The 19567-nt window shown below is 39.5% G+C and overlaps 1 protein-coding gene across 3 annotated transcripts in view; it reads right to left on the minus strand.

Annotated features, from left to right (window-relative positions):
- The window catches only part of CCDC85A (coiled-coil domain containing 85A), a 199957-nt gene that overhangs the window by 36420 nt on the left and 143970 nt on the right, over positions 1 to 19567 (minus strand). For 2 of the 3 annotated variants that reach the window (XM_024753062.1, XM_024753061.1), the window contains exon 3: positions 8255 to 8331. The exons of the other annotated variant lie outside the window; for it this stretch is intronic. In XM_024753062.1, the coding sequence (XP_024608830.1) occupies positions 8255 to 8331 (77 nt within the window). The remainder of the gene's footprint in view (positions 1 to 8254; positions 8332 to 19567) is intronic. 3 annotated transcript variants of the gene reach the window in all.

Consider the following 19567-nt stretch of genomic DNA (forward strand, 5'->3'; position numbering starts at 1 on the left):
CACTAAATACACACCTGTAAATAAAAGATCCCATATGGTGCCAACCTGTAGTTTTAGGGAACTTTATATCAAAATTAAAAGAGGCACACCTCTTTTGTGTATACATTCCACATATACACAAACTTTCTCTGGATAAAGAGTCATGGATTCGCAGAGCTGAGCAGAACCTTCCACCTCACCTTTGACAATCCTCTTTTCTAGTCAAGACATTTACGGTTCACAGAGGTTAGGGTATCATCCTGGTCCAGCAGCTCTTTAGACCAAGTCCTAGTTCTTGTAATTCCCATTCAGTGCTTGTTCTAGCATATTCACAGTGACTCCTTTAATTACTTGATTGTTAACAGAGTCCACAGTCACGGCTGACCATGTCTCAGCTTTCTAAAAACGACTTAGTTATGTTTTGCTTAGTTTTCACACAATGATAGCTTTTTAAGTATAATTTAGGAAAGTCTCAAATCACTGAGAAATTTGTTTACTTAAACTGTCTTACTTTGTCAAAGAATATAATTATTTGCCTACACTACATTTATTATCTATATTGTATTTATACTTAGGCAATATATAGGCATTGCCTATATTACATTTATACTTGCTTACTTTACATTTTGATATAGGTAACTATCAGTTATTAAGAGGCACCAATTTTAATTTTTGTTGTGTTATAAATGTGATCCTTTTCCTCAGGCTACAGCGAAGAAAGAAACTAGACGTTTAGACCCTTACATGAAAAATGCCTAAACTCCACTGTAGGAAAGATTTGAACCAGAAAGAAGAGGAGGACAGCACAGTTCAGATGCCTCGTTTCCATCAGTCAGAGAGGTAGTGCCCTCCAGCGGGAAATGGAGACCAAAGTGAGACTGTGCTCCAACGGGAGTCTCCGCACCTTTACGAGTGTCAACTAAGCCAGGTTTTCATCATTTACATTTTTTGATATCCATATTTCAATAGTATTTACATTTAGTTTGCTTAATTGAATCCCCAAGTCAAACATTACACGGTCCTCTCCACCACGTTCTCTGAGATGGTTTTCTTACCCTTAGAAAAAGCAAGAAAAGGGAAGACTGTTTCATCTTTACCTCATAAAACATTTTTGACTCCACTCTGGATTAAAAAAATAATAAGAGTAGAGAGCCATTTCTACGGGACAAGGCAACATTAATTTCTCTTGTAGTTCCATCCCAAATTTTCCCCAAATATTCCTCCATATTGCTTCCCATTCAAATACCTATGATTCTAGTTGATATTACTACACAGCAAAACTTTGTGCTGAGAGAGTCCCATTGTTTTTGGTGACAAATTCTGCCAAGGACAGGTAGCAAAAATGCTACTATTTTTTATGGCTACTACTAATCAAAACAACATTTTAAAAAATATGCCCTAGTGATAGAATTACTAACATACCAGTATAGCTATAAAAAGGCAATGCTGTTAAATATGAATTATTGATACCACAGTCCCTAACAGTGGAGTACCTTTTAAATTCAATAATTCTATTAATAAGTTTAATAAGTAGTATAGCTATGTTGCTTGTTGCATTTCTATTTCACCTATTTTCCCTCATGAGAAATAAGATTTCTCATCATGTAGCAGATTCTCAAACAAGAATCCTTAAGCATGAGGGGGTGACAGAAGAAAGTTGCAAATCCCTTCACTCTGAGAGACTCCATGTTGCTTTAGACATTTTTGCTGTGAGCTTTACTCTCTTTGATATTTTCTCTGATAGATTTTCGCTTTTCCCTTAATCCAGTCTCCACGTATTTAGGTTCTCCAGCATGACTTTCCCCCATCAACTTACTTCCCATATCTGTCTCTTTTATTCCAATACACCCACGCCACTTGTGTAGTACCCATCTCCTTTGAAAACTCTGTACAGAAAAAGCCTTTTTCCTTTTCTTTAATTATATAAATCATGGTGATTTAGAGAAAATTGTAATCCACAATCACTATTTCTCTGGTGGAGTCCATTTTTCCCCCAAATATGGCTCTAGCAGCAACCAACCCTTAATGGATGTAACTAATTTCTTCTGTCAGTAGCATCCAGCTTCTACCCAGGTTGTGCAACATAATTGGAGTTGCTATCCATGAAAAACTTTGCGCAAGTTGCCCCTCATGAGTGCCACAGAGGTAATTTCCATGCAAATAACAACTGAAGGATACCACCATTCGCTCTTAGCATCCTCGAAAGCACTACTCTGTGTCTGCTTTTGTGCTATAGTTACTGAATTTTTCTTCCAGAGCAGTTCCAACCGTGGAAGAGCCATATATTTATGACCCGATAAGGCAAAAATGACTTGCAAAACATAAAGTCAGAAAATGTGGAAAGGAGAAAGAGTGACACAATAAATAAATACTTCCACAGCAAAACAGGAAAAGCACAGGAGGGAAATCTACACATCAGAGAGAAACGACCCTCCCCGCCCCCCCAATCTCTCCCCAGCACGCCGGCAATCTGCATAAGCACACAGGTGAGGGAGCTTTTCCGAGATGAGATCCTGGACCTGGGGTGTGTTGCCATGGAAGTGAGGGGCTGGATTTCTTCAGCTCCTGGGTACCCTCCCTCAGCACTTCTGGCAATGGTGACAGCTTCTTTCCTTTGTTCAGGAACTGCTCTGAAAACGGCTCTGCCTCTTTCCCAGTGCACTGAAAGACTGCATTGTTGAGGCCACCTTGCAACCGAATTGCACGAGAGGGAGATTTTTCATTTCCACTCCTAAAATTAGACTCTTGTGTGTGTGCTAGCACAACAGACAGAGAAACACTTGCTGAAAAGGGCCCACTCAGTGGTGCTCCAAGTTGCCAGTGCCTTTCTAAGACATTTGCTGAACCCACAGCACAGGGCAGGCATAGGACACCAGGCACCTACGCTGATGCTGGAAAACTTGCTCTAAAACCCTGGTCTCAAGAGGTGGGTGGTTTGTTCTGGAGAGGGTCTCTGAGGCATAAAGGACACACAGTGCTTTCCAAGCAGGTGTTGGTGCCAGAGTATTAGAGGAAAAGACAGGTTTCCCAGTAAGACTTGTAGCAAATGTACTTAACTGGCTTTGGATTTACAGCAAACTGCTTGCTTCTTGTCTTTAGCCCTCTCCATAATGCAAACTCCAAACTCAAAACAAGATAGGTGAAAATAGCTTTAAAAATGTTAGTTTTTACCTTATGGTTGTATCTGAAGAGTAACTGATGTCTTCAAAGGATAGTATTATTTATAATAAAATCATCAGATAGGTATTCTTCACTATCTACTTTAAGATATTTTCTCCTTGAACAGACTGCATTGCAGACATAGCACATAAACATATTGGCTAGGTCTAGATTAAACAACCTTTGTGACCATCAAGAAAAGGACAATGGAATAAGCAGAGAGATCCAAGCAAGGGTTTTGAATTTAGGCTAAAATATCAAATGTCACTGGGAAACGCCTTGAAAGCCACTACCGTATCTATGTTTCCCTACCCACCTACCTCCAAATCATCTGAACGGAAAGACCTTCTCTGACCACATTCTGTTAAGTATGAATTTTTCATGCAGATATGGGTCTGTGGGTTTGTACAATAAAACTTTATGATTCTGAAGTATCTGGGAAATATGTCAGGGAGGAGAAGGCTCTAAAATGCATTTTTCTTTCACTTATGATACTGTGGCTTGAAGAACAATACTTCCCTTAAAAGCAGGAATAGAATAACACGTCTAACAAATCTTAGATGGCTAAGCAGATCCAATGTTAATTTTTAAGATAAGGGTTAAAGAAACAATTTGACAATGAGATAAAAAGATTTAGCAGCTTAATTCCAGTGAAATAAGTTAATGGTATGAAATGATTGATGGAGGCACTGTGGTACACTAGAAGGAACACTGAATAGGCCTGTGTCTTAGCCTGAGTCTGTCTGTAATCAGCTGTCTGCCCAGGACTATATTCCCAGACTCTGTGAACCTTATATGCTTTTTCTAAAGGAGGGGATTGTCCAATCTCATATGTCAGGTTCTAGTCAGATTTGAAAATTAATGCCTTTTTATCCAGAGCAATCTTGTGAATACCTGAGATAGAAATGTTGCTTTTAAATTTGATAAGAAATTCCTTTACAACTACAACTTTACACCATCTCAGGTCTGTAATTTATAAATGCTTACTTATGACATTGTGGGTGACTTTACCTCATTGGATTTGAAAGTTAACAAAATTTCATAGCTAGCAGCTACATTTATTTAAGTAACACACAATCTTCATTTAGGGTTCATATTGTATTAAATATGTACACAGTGGAGCTGACAGACCAGTCTGAGCAGTTTTAGCATTACAGGTATATATTATGAGAGGGTAGATGCAATCGTGTGAAATATTTTTAAACATAATCTGTAGAAAATGTTCATGTTAGTTTATGTGTTCAAGGAAGATAATATCCCAGGTCCAGGTTATCTTTAGTGCTCACTTATACCAACTTTCAAAAAAGCATCTTCAAGGTTAATCCTTGTTGCCTCATATGGCAGGATTTCCTTCTTTTTCAAAAGGCTGAATAATGATCCATTGTATGTTTATGCCACATTTTCATTAGCTATACATCTGTTGATGTACCTTTAAAGTTGCTTCCACATCTTGGCTATGGTTAATAGTGCTGCAATAGACACAGGAGTTTCAATGTCTCTTTGAGATCCTGATTGCAGTTCTTCTGGGTGACTATCTGGAAGTGGGATTGCTGGATCAAACGGCAATATTATGGCAAGAGAAATAAGCCAGCCACAGAAGGACACATACCCCATGATTCCACTTATATATATGAGGTGTCTGACACAGTCAAACTCACAGAAGCCAAGAGCAGAGTGGTGGTCGCCAGGGGCTAGGAGAGGGGCAGGGAGAGATGGGGAGTCACTCATCAGCACGTATAAACTTGCCGTTACGCGAGATGAGTAAGTTCTGGAGATCGGAAGTACAACATCATGCCTGTAGATAACACCACTGTATTAAACGCTTAAAACATCGGTTAAGAGGGTAGACCTCATGTTGTCTTCCTCGCAAAATAAAAACAAAAGTAAAAAGGCATTTTCTTTTCAAATAACACCTAGCAAATAATACTGCATTTTCTGAAATTAAGGAGACTGTTCTGACTTTAAGACACCTTGAAATATTGCGTTTCCTAATTGGACGTACAGCGTAGCTCAGTGATCCTTGGAGGATGTTGCAAAGGCTGCGGCAGAGCCGAGAGCTCTGTGCTTACTAGGTGCTGATCGGCCATGGCATCCATACTGACATTTCATCCATGCCTTCTGTGAGCTCCTCTTCCCCACCAGATAGAACCAAACTCAATCTTCACTGCACTTTCCTATCTTTTTTCTAAAAAAAAAACCCCTTCTTTCTGGGACCTGGTAACTTCGCATGGGTATAAGACTGGACCCAAGCTTTAATTACACTTAGGCCTATGAAATACAAGAGCTGGGAGGAACTTTGCCATTTACACATCAAGAAATGGAAGCCTTTGCACCTAACCAGAAGGATATCCACCTAACCAGAAGGATATCCACAAGCATTTATGACACTCATCGTGTTTATCTTTAAATATGTATTTCTAGAGCAAAGTTGTGACTTTCTGTTCATTATACACAGTTTTATATAAGGAATGAAAGTAAGCATTAAGGAAATTTCTTCATCCAGGAAAAGGTTTTATGTAATTAGTCTAAATACTAAACTAACAGCAAAGGACCTTGCTACAAATATCACAAAAGATATCTGATATACTTGGAATTCCAATTGCCAACTATATTCTTATTACTGTTTATCCAAAGAAGTGGACATATTTTTATAAACTTGGGAGTAAAAAATAATACCTTCTAATCAAGGCACAGTGAACAAGCTCTTATAATTGGAAATCAAGTGTTCAGATACTGATACTAATTTATGCAAGGATGTCAACTTGTCACATTGAACTGACCTTGCAAATCAGCTCACATCATGCAGTCATAAATCCTTTCTGCAGGGAAATCTCACAATTATTTGTTTTAGTACCAATAAACATCTAAGAATAAATTACATATGTCTTTGTGCTAGTCGGCCCAAGTCTCAGAGTTCCACGAGGATTCACCTGACATGATTCCCACTCCTCTAAGGTCCATTTACTATTTTCCATCCTCGGATCTCACCTACTGTCCCTGTTCGTTTCAGTTGTGTTTATACAAGTAATTGCAAATTGTGGTTCTATCATATCTATCTTAGCTATAAACGAAGGCAATGCTCTCAAATACAGAAATTTAACAGAAATAATGTTTATGAACTGAGATAGATATTTGTTGCATAAGTCCAACAGCATATTTCAAACAACAGATTTTCTTTGCATTAAAGTGCTTTGGACACGTAAAGAGCTGTTTAATTCTAAAACATTGTTTTTCCATTTTATCATCACTGAAATCAGCAAGAATTGGACATGGTATAATTGACAACATTTTTTTCTTTCTGAATAGTACACATGATAATGGTGCTTCTCACATCAATAACATCTTAGGTTCAATAAAACATGGTCTTTCTTAGCCATTTCTTGTGGGGAAAAACAAAAACAACAACAGCAGTCTTCTTAGATAAAAAATAGCAATGCATTTAAAATTATATGAATTTGGAGAAAACAGTTTAATTTGTAAAGCGGTTTAATCTCTCCTACTCTTAACTACGCAGGCATTTAAATATGCACACACATATCAAGTATAGTTGAGGACTCTTCTGATTTCCCTTCAAGGTCTCTAACACTCACTTTCACAGATTTTTAAAAATCAATTCTTATAATTATTTTTGTGCCTCTTTTTCGGTAAGACAGCACACATGCACTCATTCAATACTCGGTATGAGTTTCAATTCTCACTCAGAGAAAAACCAAGAAACATTATCTCTTTTTTCCCTCCTTCTTGTCACTTACATTCCCAGTTGCCCGAGAGATGGTATAACCGTATATAAAATAATTACATCTTTTAGGTTTCTTGGAACAGAGACGTTAGATGTTGTCCGTTAAGGGTATTAGCACAGTCATACTCTGAATCCAATATAAAAGGGAAAATGGCAAAGAAATTTAAAAAATGAAAAGTGTAGAAGAGCACAGGAAGATACTCTACCAGTAGTATTTTATTTCATAACGCAAACAGTCCTTTCTGTCGTCATGAGCATTGACATATGTACAGTTTGAGAAGGGTGAGAAATAGACTAGTTTCATTTAATCTCGTGATTTCTATCTGGATGGCTGGCCAGTGGAAGAAAGAGAGAGGCATTCCCACATGCAGTACCTGACAGCTCAAATCATCATCAGTGGGCAAAACTAGTTTAAAAGCGAAACAAGATTAAAAAGACCTAAAATATCTTTCCAAAGCCTTTGCATTAATGAAGTCTTTGTAATAATGTTTATATGTCTTCTCCTGAATTATAAACAGTCTTTGTCTTGACACTTAAACTGTTTACTAACTGTTTGAGGTTTAATTTTCTCTTAGTCACTTATGAAATAGAAATAGTCACCAGAATGTAGAAAGAACACTAGCGACTAAATGCTGAGAATACTCCTTTTTATGACATATTAAAAGACATTACTGTTTACCCGGCTGTCAAGGAAACCAAGCTAGAATGAGTAGATTTGTTCAACTCTTCAACAAAACATTTCCCAAGAACCACGACCTCAACCAACATCATTCTCACCAAGGTATCAGCCCGTGGAAAAAGTTTTTACAGTAAAATGTATGGCAAGGCGTTAAATCCCAGAAAAAGTGCCATTTTACATTCATCGGGGAAAAAAAATTAAGCCCCAAAGTAAAAACTGTCAATTACTGTGATTGCTTTGTTGCACTGAAAGAGTTCAATTACATCACAAAGAATTTTAGAAAGTACTCATCTAATTAAAATATGAACTCCTCAAACTACCTGCAGCTTTCCCTAGCTCACACATGAGCACATTTTCCATTTAAATAAGAGTCCGTTCCCTGTATTCACCAACAACATGCATGACGGATGTGAGCAGTACCATCAAAGCACTTTCTACTTCTCTTCATTTTCTCTTTCTTCTTCCTTTCAAAATGATTTTACATTCATGTTTGAGACATCTGTGCCCTTTAGTATCACACTTAAGAATCTGGACAATATGATGGGTAAGTGGTTGATTACGGAAAGTAATCACGCTCTACATTGGTGAATGGCTGGTGACAAAATGATTTCTGTCATATAACTGAGACTTTAAATTCCACATAAAATGCTACAACTCAAATGACACTGACTAGCTATGAGCTTCTGGAAGTCACCCACCTGGGGCAGCATGCGATTTTCCTCCTCCAGCTGTCTTACTCTTGCCTCCAGCTGCCTAACATAGGACAAGGTTGATTCTAAAATTGAAAAGAAAGAACTCACATTATACACACAGGTCTTGTTTGGTACACTGTCAGGATGTTTCTGGCTCCATTTATTCAAATCAGGTAGTGACTACTTAATCTGATATTTAGAAAAAAAGATTTCTCCCCAGAAGGACAATAACAGAAGCCATTAAAACCATAGGCAGTATGAACAACTGCATAGTGTTAAGGAGAATCAGAGAAATTTACAGGTGGTTAAGACTGCAGGTGTCTGTACACCATGCAGCCTTCAGAACATTAGACACGTTGAAGACAGTTATTCCCTCTTTTCTACTTATTTTGCGTATGTATTTTAAGCTTTCCCACACACAAGACTTCTTGTAACATTCATTATAACAGAGAGATTACAAGGTCTTTTAAAAAAATAGAAAATAAGAAGATATTTAAAATATCCAGCTCCCTTCATTTTCTCAAGTCTTAAGAGCAACATTGTGTTCTTCTCACAAATCTATAGATAGTATGACTATACCTAGAGAACAGCTACAAAGGGGCTAAATAATGTTAGTCTGAATTTTGACTTTGGCTGAGCATGACAGAGACTCAAGCTTTTCCCTATTTAGGTAAACCAGGGCAGACCTGAAATTTGTTGTTTTCATTTCTTCAACAAGCTCAGGTGTGTGCTGACAGCTCAGAGTCAGCATCATGCTTAGTATCTGTTCCGTCGCAAAACTCTCGATCTTAGAGCTTTACGTTATGAAAAAGCTCACACGGGGAGCAAAGTGGAGTTTTCACTTTGAGGAACCATCCGACAGTGACTCTTCTTCATTAAATCCAAAATAATCGACTGCACAGCATCATACCGCAACATAGTTGCGACGCATTCATTACCCAAGAGCAAACGTATTGCAGGTATGAGGTACATGACCAAAGAATCCCTCCAGGGCACATTTCCACAGTTAATTTTAAAGCAGCAGATCATGTGCAAAATGCATTCATTACCCAAGAGCAAACGTATTGCAGGTATGGTGAAAGGTACATGACCAAAGAATCCCTCCAGGGCACATTTCCACAGTTAATTTTAAAGCAGCAGATCATGTGCATGTTCCTCAGCCTCCAAAACACAGAACAGCAAGAGGCAAGCCAAGAAGGTAGTGCATTTCAGAAGGAAACATTTGGAGCCCCTAATAATCTGCAGTTAGGATGGATATGTATGCAAATTAATAGCTGGATCTGAAATTCATCACGGAAACTCTTAATTTTTATATGGAAATTGGTTATATGAACCCAATTCCATTTTGTGACCTCCAAAGCAACAAGGTAACATTTTATTTTCTTAAAATACACAAGAAACTTCAGTCCTTAATTCACAAATGTAAAAATTAAACTCATCCCTAACCGGTTTACAGCATGCCTGTTTTCACAAATGTTTGCAGGAAGTCCCCATCACCAACATTAATATAACCATCCACTAGATCCCACACAAATGGTGACAACTCGCCTTGAGCATTTCTCAACAAGACAGAAACACAAGGTAAAGGAAGCTGAAGACGTTTGCCAGAAATATGCTCTCATTTTTTTAGCTCAGTGAAATGTTAAGTGTTTGCTCTATGGACTCTTCAAAAGGGGGGAAAAAAAAAGTATCGCATAAATGAATAACCAGCTTATTGATTTCATGAATCCGCTTTACTCTAGCAAATGAATAAGTGATTTGCTGATCATCAAAATGGGAATGTAGATTGCCTGATTTACACAGTTTTGCAAGTTCCCCTCTCTACTCTAAAAAAACAACCACTTGATAAGGGTCATTCGAGTGAAAAGTTGCTCAGAAATAGTCTATTTAAACCATAAGCAAATAAAATTCTTTTTTCCTTTGTTCACAATTTACACCGTATCTTTATTGTCCCTATACTGCATCATCCTTAAGGCTGTGATACTGAAAGCAGCCGAAATGACTCTATACAGAGTGATTCAGGTGACATTTGAAAAATGCCACTGAATGGATTTTAATTCAGTAACTATTTCAGTCACTTTAATCTATTTCTCTTCTTTAAATCTTTGCAGTTTACATATTTGATGCAGTTTACATATTTGATGCTTTCATTAAGTTTCTACTTACATTAGGAAAGTCACATCATGTCAGTTCCCAAAAAGGGTAAATTCTTGAATTTGGAAAACGTTCCTTAACTCCAATTTTTAATGTCAAGCTACAACAGATGAAGTCCAAATCTGTTTCAAAGCATTCACTGCAAATATCGGCAGGGACAGGAAATGATAGGGAAGATTTTTAGACAGGTAACGTAAAAAAACAAATTAGCTCTAAGGTAAAGGCAAAGCTAAGGAAAGTTTTGAGTTAATTTGCTCCACAAATATTGATTGCATCACTGACGCGTGTTGGGCACTACGAGGGTTGGAATGAAGCAAAGGCCAGTTATTGCAAGTCTTAAGTTTCTCAGAATGCAAATTTCATTTTAGGATTACACACCCACGTGCTGTGTTCCAGAAGTCCTGTTGTTCCAAGCTCACTCTCTTTTGCAATTATTATTTAACAGTGAACAGATACGATGAATGAAAACACTCGTGTGTGTATGTGGGTGGGTGGGGTTTGGGGGACAGGAAGTATAGTTAATCTGCATGAATAAAAGAGAATTCACGCTGTTAGTTGTTTAATTCATCAAAAAACTTTTTATATACTCCTTTTATATGGGAGTGGAGCAGGCAGACTTTTTTCTGGAATATACTGGAAGATCATCACTGGGTCCCCAAGTCTCTATATGAAGAGCCATTGAGGAAAGCATCCAATCTTTCAATTGTGACATGAGAGGAAAACAAACATTTGTTTTGTTAAACCCTCGTGATTTCAAGATTTATTTGTTATTGCATCATAGGCTAGCCAAGCCCAACTACTAGTATATAACCAATAATGGGACAGAAAATATGTAAACGTTTTAATAAAACATAATAAAGTATAGGAAATTCCACTTTAAAAAGTACACCGCAATCCACATCCCAGTCCTACTTGATCATTAGAAAAAAAAAGATAAAATCTTCTGTGTAAGAAAGAAAAGGAGCCCCTTGTGTGCTGGAATATATTTGACCATGTCTCCTACAATCCCTTCCCCAAGCTGCTGCTTCCTTTTCCTTCCTTACACAAGGACCTTGCAGAGTGGTGTCAACTATAAGATACACACTTCCATTACACCCAGGAAGTGTGGAGAACCACTGTGCTCCCAAGAGAAGTACATGACAAAAATTGGTGCTTTTATTATAAAGTGATACATACATGCACGTGCATGCACACACACAACTGCATTAGAATGTACTGTCATTTGAACTGATCATTACATTTATACCAGTGGCTGACAGCTGTTAAAACATTTCAGAATGTCATTTTGGCTTTCAGAACTCTGAGAATCAGGTTCCAAAAGAAAATCAAGGCTCCTGCAGAAAAGAGCCAAATACGAGGCTATACTCTACATCAGGGGTACCTAGGAACCAGGAACCAGGCCTCACAGCAGGAGGTGAGCAGTGGGTGAGCGAGCGAGCGTCATCTGTACTTAGCCCTTACAGCCGCCCCCCATCGCTCGCATTACCACCTGAGCTCCGCCTCCTGTCAGATCAGCGGCGGCGGCATTAGATTCTCATAGGAGCGTGAACCCTACTGTGAACTGCGCATGCGAGGGATCTAGGTTGTGCTCTCCTTATGAGAATCTAATGCCTGATGATCTGAGGTGGGGCTAAGGAGGTGATGCTAGCGCTGGGGAGGGGCTGCAAATACAGATTATCATTAGCAGAGAGGTTTGACTGCACAGAGACCATAATAAATCGCTTGCAGACTCATATCAAAACCCTATCAGTGGGACTTCCCTGGTGGTGCAGTGGTTAAGAATCCACCTGCCAATGCAGGGGACATGGGTTCGAGCCCTGGTCCGGGAAGATCCCATGTGCTGCGGAGCAACTAAGCCCATGCACCACAACTACTGAGCCTGCGCTCTAGAGCCCACGAGCCACAACTACTGAGCCTGTGTGCCACAACTACTGAAGCCTGCGTGCCTAGAGCCTGTGCTCCGCAACAAGAGAAGCCACTGCAACGAGAAGCCCGCGTACCACAAGGAAGAATAGTCCCCGCTCGCCACAACTAGAGAAAGCCCGCATGCAGCAACAAAGACCCAATGCAGCCAAAAAATAAATCAATAAATTTATGAAAAAACAAAACAAAACAAAACACCCTATCAGTGAGTGGCAAGTGAAAACAAGCTCAGGGCTCCCACTGATTCTGCATTATGGCGAGTTGTATCATTATTTCATTATATATTACAATGTAATAATAATAGAAACAAAGTGTACAATAAGTGTAATGTGCTTGAATCATCCCGAAACCATCCCCCAACCCAGCTCCCGTCCGCGGAAAAACTGTCCCCCATGAAACGGGTCCCTGGTGCCAAAAAGGTTGGGGACCACCGCTCTATGTAGATATACAATATATTAAAGAAGGATCCTATCTTCAAGAAGTATATAACCAGTTGAGGGGCGATAAGGAGGAAAAAAAATAAAGCAATAGGTAATATGATATTCAGAGCTAAATCATGTGAAACGGGAGTACAAAAAGATCAATATTGGCTGCAGTTCTTCTGAAGGAGAAACTTGACTAATGGATCAACAGAAGCTTGAGAGACAGAGAGATGCTAGTAGAGCCACAGGACGGACAAGAATGATCCTCTTGTAAACAGGGAAGAGAGAAGGAATTCACATGAAGGAAGAGAGAGGGACATACTGGAAGCAGAAGGAGGAAAAGCCAAGTTGCGTCCCACATTCAGGGATCTAAAGAAGCCAGTGTCAAATCACAGCCATGCAAATGGTGAGATTTGCTTTTAACTTCCCCCAAGGGCATTTTATTTCTCTTTCCTGAGAAATCTATGGACATCTGCACATTAGAAAAGCCAGGTTAAGCAAACAATACCAATGTGAAAATCCAATGACATTCTCAAGAGGTTCTTTGGGTAAATCTTGGGCATGTTTTCAAAGCAGAAATCATTTTCTCCATGTATCTCACTTTTCTCTGAACCTACACGTAGAAGTTCACAGGACCTCTTGTAATAAAACAAGTATGAGAAACAGTCATAAGAATTCCACTAACACACATCTAATTGATTCCAATTTGAGAACTGGAATGTACCTAAGAGATTCCGTAATCCAACCTGTCCCCCATCCTGACTCATTTGGCAGATAAGAGAATAAAGCCCAGAAGGTAGTGAACTTGGCCTCTAACACTGGGGATTAGTTATACATATACATTCAAAAGACTGTTTCATTCCTGGGGCATCACAGAGATTCCCATCCTGGATCTTCTAATCACTAAGATGTCAAGCTTCTCACGTAGATGGTTAAATTCTAACTTCTCCTTTTTTCTTCCTGATTGTAGATATTCTGGATGGACTTTTACCTTTAAAATAACTTGATATTCTCCTTGGACAATATCCTGGATTTGATTTCACTTCGATTTACCTGAAATGCATTCAATCATAAAAAGTAGCTCGACTTTCTTCTCTGCTAGTTTGAAAATACTCTGGTTGAAATATTAAACCCTCTAATTTCCCCCTTGATTTCTAAAGCAGTGTTTCCCTCCCTAGGGGAATCCTATCCTTGAAATCAGCCAAGGATTACTCTGATTATTGTACATGAATGGTTTACTGTTGATATTTGCAACTGCCTAAGGTTGGTCAAACTCCTGAGTAGTTTTGATTAGATGAAGTGCCGTCTGGTCTTCAAAATTTCAGGGCGAAAAATAAAACCTGGTAATGGTCCATTCTAAAACAAATTACAGCATTTGGAAGAATATAAAGGAGGACAGTCATCCGGAAGACTATTGCTGCTGTGGGTTCATAGACGTTAGCTTTTCTGTGACTGAGTTAGTCTCCCTCGGCCAGACAGAGTCCAACAGTCACATGATTTCAAATCTGGAGGCAAATCTCTTTAATAAACCCCAACCTCTAAAGACACTGCTTGAATTAGTTCCAAATTAATCCCACCATCCACAGGCTTTTACACATTCCGAAGGAAATGACTTCAGAACTATATATTTAAAAAATTATTACTGTTCTAAAAGTGTTTCTCTTTCTTCCTCAGGCAAGCAAAGTTCAGCCTCCTACTTAGAATTCGTATGAGCTCCAGAAGTATAAGTGATTACATTTCTCACTATAATTTGATGCTTTACTTATTAAAAAAAAAATCTTGTTGGCATCAGCAGTTTCGGATTTGCCTGGATATTTAACTCAGGCTGCTTTATTGGCAGAGGTATAATTTTTAAATTTTTAATGGGAGCTTTAATTGTCCTAAGTAGGTAAAAAAATGATGTCAGGTCTTGCTCTGGTCCATCATCTATGAAGCTAATTCTACTCCTGTCAGACCCTTCTCTCTGTGGCAATCTGAAAGAAATAGGAGATAGTTATTTTCTACCCGGTCCTCCCATGTAGAGACCTGTTCACTGTTATTCACTGGCCCCAACTTAGCTCTGGGTCTCTGCCCACACCTTCCCCTGCCAAATCATCATTCCCAGCCCAGTCCATACTCCTTATTTCTCTATGCATGTTACGAAAAACAGCCTTCTAATAATTAGAATATCCAAAGATTAGAATATACTGCTTCAGATGATAACGTGATTCGTGTTCTTGGAAATGCTTGGAGAACGCTCGATGAGATGCTGCAAAGACTTCTACCTGTGTGTGCTGCTGGGCTAGTCCCTTTACCTCTGAAGATCAATAATTCTACAGTTTTCAATTCTGCTCCCTCCATAAATCCCGTTCATTTTCCTTCTTATCATTTGCCAAGAAATCATATATTAGAGTGCCTTGTGGTGTTCCTTTACCTAGTTGTCTGTATGTTATTTATTTTCATGTTTTCATTTTTTGCCCAAATATGTTACTTGCAAATATTCCCTTAAACCCTACCCAGTGACTGTTGGTGTTTCCTGTAGGGATTTAATACATATTTATTGACTTCCTGTAATATCAAGACTTGGTCTTCACCCAATACTGATTATCTGCTGTGTGGCAGACACTGTTCTAGATAACACGGAGATACAGCACCAAGCAAAAGTGATACGCTCTGTGCATTCACAGACTGCACGTTCCAGAGAGGAAGACCGACAGTGGAGAGCAAATACTCTCCCCTTTGTGGAGGCAACATGCGCAGTAAAGGCAACGAAACAGAGAACTAGCAGAGTTGAGCGGAAGTACAGCTACAGTAGGGAGTGTGGCCTAGAAGAGCTCTCTGGGGACTACAGCCTGCGAATGAGCCAACTATACAAAGAGCTTGGAGAAGAGAGTTCTAGGCATCAGGAAAGGGGGGTGCACAGGCCCTGGCTGGGAAGACTCCTCTGCTGGAATCCAGCTGTGAAAGGGGAAGGGACAGCAGCTTGAAACCGGGATCCGTCTTGTCCCCTTCCTCCACTACTTAAATTTTTAAAAACCTTGTGCTCCCTTTGGCTGTTTACACTTAAACCTAGACTTGAACCCTTTGACTATTAGGTTTTCTTTGTGACAAAAACCTTAGCATTACGTTTGGTTCCACCCTCTCACACGCCCCACTTCCCATCCATTGGGAAATTCTGTTGACCCTGCTGCCAAGATATCCTAAAAATCCAACCTCCCACTAGTCTCCTAACAGGTGTCCTCACTTCTATCTTTGCCTCCTCTCCCAGGTCTACTATCATTCAAAGTCTATTTCACACCCATGGCAGCCAGGGTTTTCCTTCTAAAAGGCTAAGTCTGATCACGTCGTTCTCCAGAACCATGCAGGAGCTCACCATTTTGCTCCATATAAAAGTCAAGGTCCTTAAAAAGGCCAGCAGGGCCCCATGTGATCTGGGGACCTGGTGCCTTTCTGACTTCATGACGTCACACCTCTGCTCCAGCCACAAGGCCTCCTTTCTGCTCCGGGACACCCCAGGCATACACTAGCTTTAGTCGTCCACACTCTCTGGACTGCTCTTCCCCCAGGGAGCTGCTTGGCCAATTTCCTCACTCTTACAAGTCTTTGTTCAGATCTCAGCTTCTCAGTGAGACTTACCAAGTCCTCTTCGTTTAATCCTGTAAACTACTCCCACCTCCGCCCCACATTCTCCTGATCTTCTTTGGCCTGTTGTACTTCTTTATTTTTCTTCAAAATACTTGATCACTTTCTGTCATATAAATTAGCTTGTTCATATGTTATGTTTATTGTATAAGCCCTGCCTCTCTCCATCAGAATGTCAACTCCACAAGGCAGGGATCTTGATCTGTTGTGTTGAGTGATGTACTCCAAGCGCCTAGAATAGTGTCTGCACATTAAAAAGTTATTGAATGAGTCAATCAACCCATTACACAGATAGTGCCCTGAAAAGAAATTATTTCACAGTACAGGTCTACAATTGTCAATCACTCCAGGTAAGACTGTGTTTGTATCTGAATGGAGCCTAATATCAATTCTGTTGTGCCACTGAACATGAAGAACATTCTAGAGAACATTAAACTTTGGATGGAAACGTTGGGGAGGTTCTCAAATTATGTCAGATCTAATCACTGGTGGCTAATTTCAATTAAAAAATCTGGGGACTTCCCTGGTGGTCCAGTGGTTAAGAATCCACCTTCCAATGCAGGGGACGTGGGTTCGATCCCTGGTCGGGGAACTAAGATCCCACATGCCGCAGGGCAACTAAGCCTGCACACCGCAATGAAAGATCCCACATGCTGCAATGAAGATCCTGTGTGCCACAACTAAGACCCGACGTAACCAAATAAAAAGAAAAAATAAACGAATAAATAAAATCTGAAATGCGTTTTCACCAGGCTCAAAAAAAATGTCTTATGGGGGGGATGGCACATGGTGGGGGGGAAGGCGAGGAGGAAAGAGAAGGAAGAGTACAAAGAGGGATAAAGAGAAAGAGACAGACATAAAAACAGTTATGGGAAATGTGCAAAACATGAACCATTTCTGCCAGTAACATCTTGGAATACAATATAAATGCCTTCATCTGGACATCTGCTTAAGTTGATAAGGTTCCCCCTTTTGGTTAGAAATACCACTGGAAGGAATTTAAACTTCACCTGGACATTCTCCTTCCAGACACTCCCTGCGAGGGAGTGGTGTACCGAGGGGGAGGGCACAGGAGCAAGCATAGCTGTGGGGCACAGGGCAGGTGCCAGCTGGGCCCTGAGTGAGGGTCTCTGAGCTGTGAGAGAGCAGCCTGAGGAGGCCGGAGAGCAGTGGTCCATTCAAGACAGGTATGTTTCTTCGTGAAGAGAAAAACCTGTCATTTCAAAGGAAAAGGAAACAGAGCAATGTGCTGTCCTGTTTATTAGAATGAAAGGTGGAAATACTGTGTCCTTTGCCAAGAATGCTTTGTCAGAAAAAAATCACGAGTGTTATCCCTCTAGTGCCATGCAAGTGGTATGTTTTTGGAAACGGTCCAGATTGTTTTCACTTATTATTTTCTATAAAAGAGTAAATATAATAGTTAAATGGATATTGAAATCCAATGATTTGCACATAAACCAATTTAGAAAACAGAAAAGAAAATCAGGGTCTATGTCCTAACTTTGTTCCAGAAAATAATCACCAAAAATTTTTCAAGTTTCTCCTCTTTCCAAATGAGAGTGTTTTTAAAATGGGAGAGAACGGCATTTTGTTGCCTATTTGCTATCATCCACCTGTACCTCTTCCTGGGAATTGGCACCTGGTTGTTTCAGCTTCCATTTCTCTCTAGAAGCTAGAGGCTCCACGTGGCAAGGCCTTGCCTTATAGTTACTTTCCGAGCTGTCCTATGGTTCGCATTAGTGCTATGTGCTAGAAGGTGTCCTGTGAATTTCTGATGAACTAATGTCCTCATCATTCGGTTCCCAACTGCTCTGGCAGCTAACCCAAGTTTGTTGCTCCCCGAACAGCTTCAAGCAGTTGACTCAAAATGCAGTCAGATTTCCACCAAAAAATCACACAATAGCAAGCCATCGAAACTGAAGTCTGGCTTACAGGAAGTTTGTGTGCCCTAAAATTGCCTTCACTTTGACTTTTCCCTTTGAAAGCATCAACTCCATGAAGGAGACACGAGGTAAGTAGCACTGAACTGGCCTAAAGGACTGGAGACTCTGTGGAAAATATTTGAAACTCTGAAGAGCTGTTTAGCATGAGTACCATTTTAACAGCTATTCAGGGTTAAAATGTGTCTTACTTTCCATTGTTATGTTGCTGCTGCCGCTGTTGTCATTTCCCAGAGAAAATGCTGCCTCTTCCCAATGCCAGAGGGTAAAAATTGATGAAATTTAACAATTTCCTTCAGTGTATGCGGCCCCCTTGTAAGTGCATCTTGTCAGCATTGTCAATGAACGAACAAGGAAGCAAATCTATAAGAAAACAAATTTTCAAAAGACTTACTTTCAAAAGTAAGTCTATAAAAATTTTATTTTCTCTTAGGATAATTACTTTGACGTTTTATGTACATTTAGATATTTTAGATATGCACAGTTTTTTTTTACTGTCATACATTGCAGCAAAATAAAAATATTTTTTATCATATTGTACAGCAAAGCATCATTAATCTGGATTCTATCAATTGGGAATTCATAAAAATGTTGTTCAATTCAGCCTATATATACTCTCTGCAGTGGCTACGAAACAGTAGCTGGTCAAACAAACTCATAGTGTAACAATTAAGGAATAGTTGCCTTACACCAGAAGAGCAAAGTTTTCACAATGTTTTAGCATTATCTATCCATACACAAAGTGATATGAACACATAATGGATGAATGCAATTAGATAATGGATAAGTATAGTTAGTTTAGATAAACAAAATTGGAAAGACCACATACTGTGGAACTCTTTTTGTTGTTAGCTATTTTAGCATGTATTGACAAGCCCTTTGTAATCAGTCAGTTCACATACATTCATTGAGCACTTACTATGTGTCAGACACTCTTTCATGTGCTATAGACAGTCCACTGAAAACAAACAAAAAGGGCTCCTCTGCTCATGGAACACTCTAATACGGAAGACAGACAGACACGCAGACACACACATAAATAAGCACACTGCTCCCCCGTACACCCTCCACCACTTTAGCTTAGATCGAGATCATCTGAGAAGATCTGAGGCATTCAACTTGACACTTGAATGCAAAGATTCTGGGAACGAATTCTCCAAAGAGCAAGAACAGAATTTGCAAAGTCCCCGAGATGGGAATGAGCCACAGGCACTCAAAGAAAAGAAAGAAGACAGAAGTGGCCAGAAAGAAGTGAGGAA

This window comes from Neophocaena asiaeorientalis, unplaced genomic scaffold, assembly GCF_003031525.2.
Source record: "Neophocaena asiaeorientalis asiaeorientalis breed wild unplaced genomic scaffold, Neophocaena_asiaeorientalis_V1.1 scaffold100, whole genome shotgun sequence".
Lineage (NCBI taxonomy): Eukaryota > Metazoa > Chordata > Mammalia > Artiodactyla > Phocoenidae > Neophocaena > Neophocaena asiaeorientalis.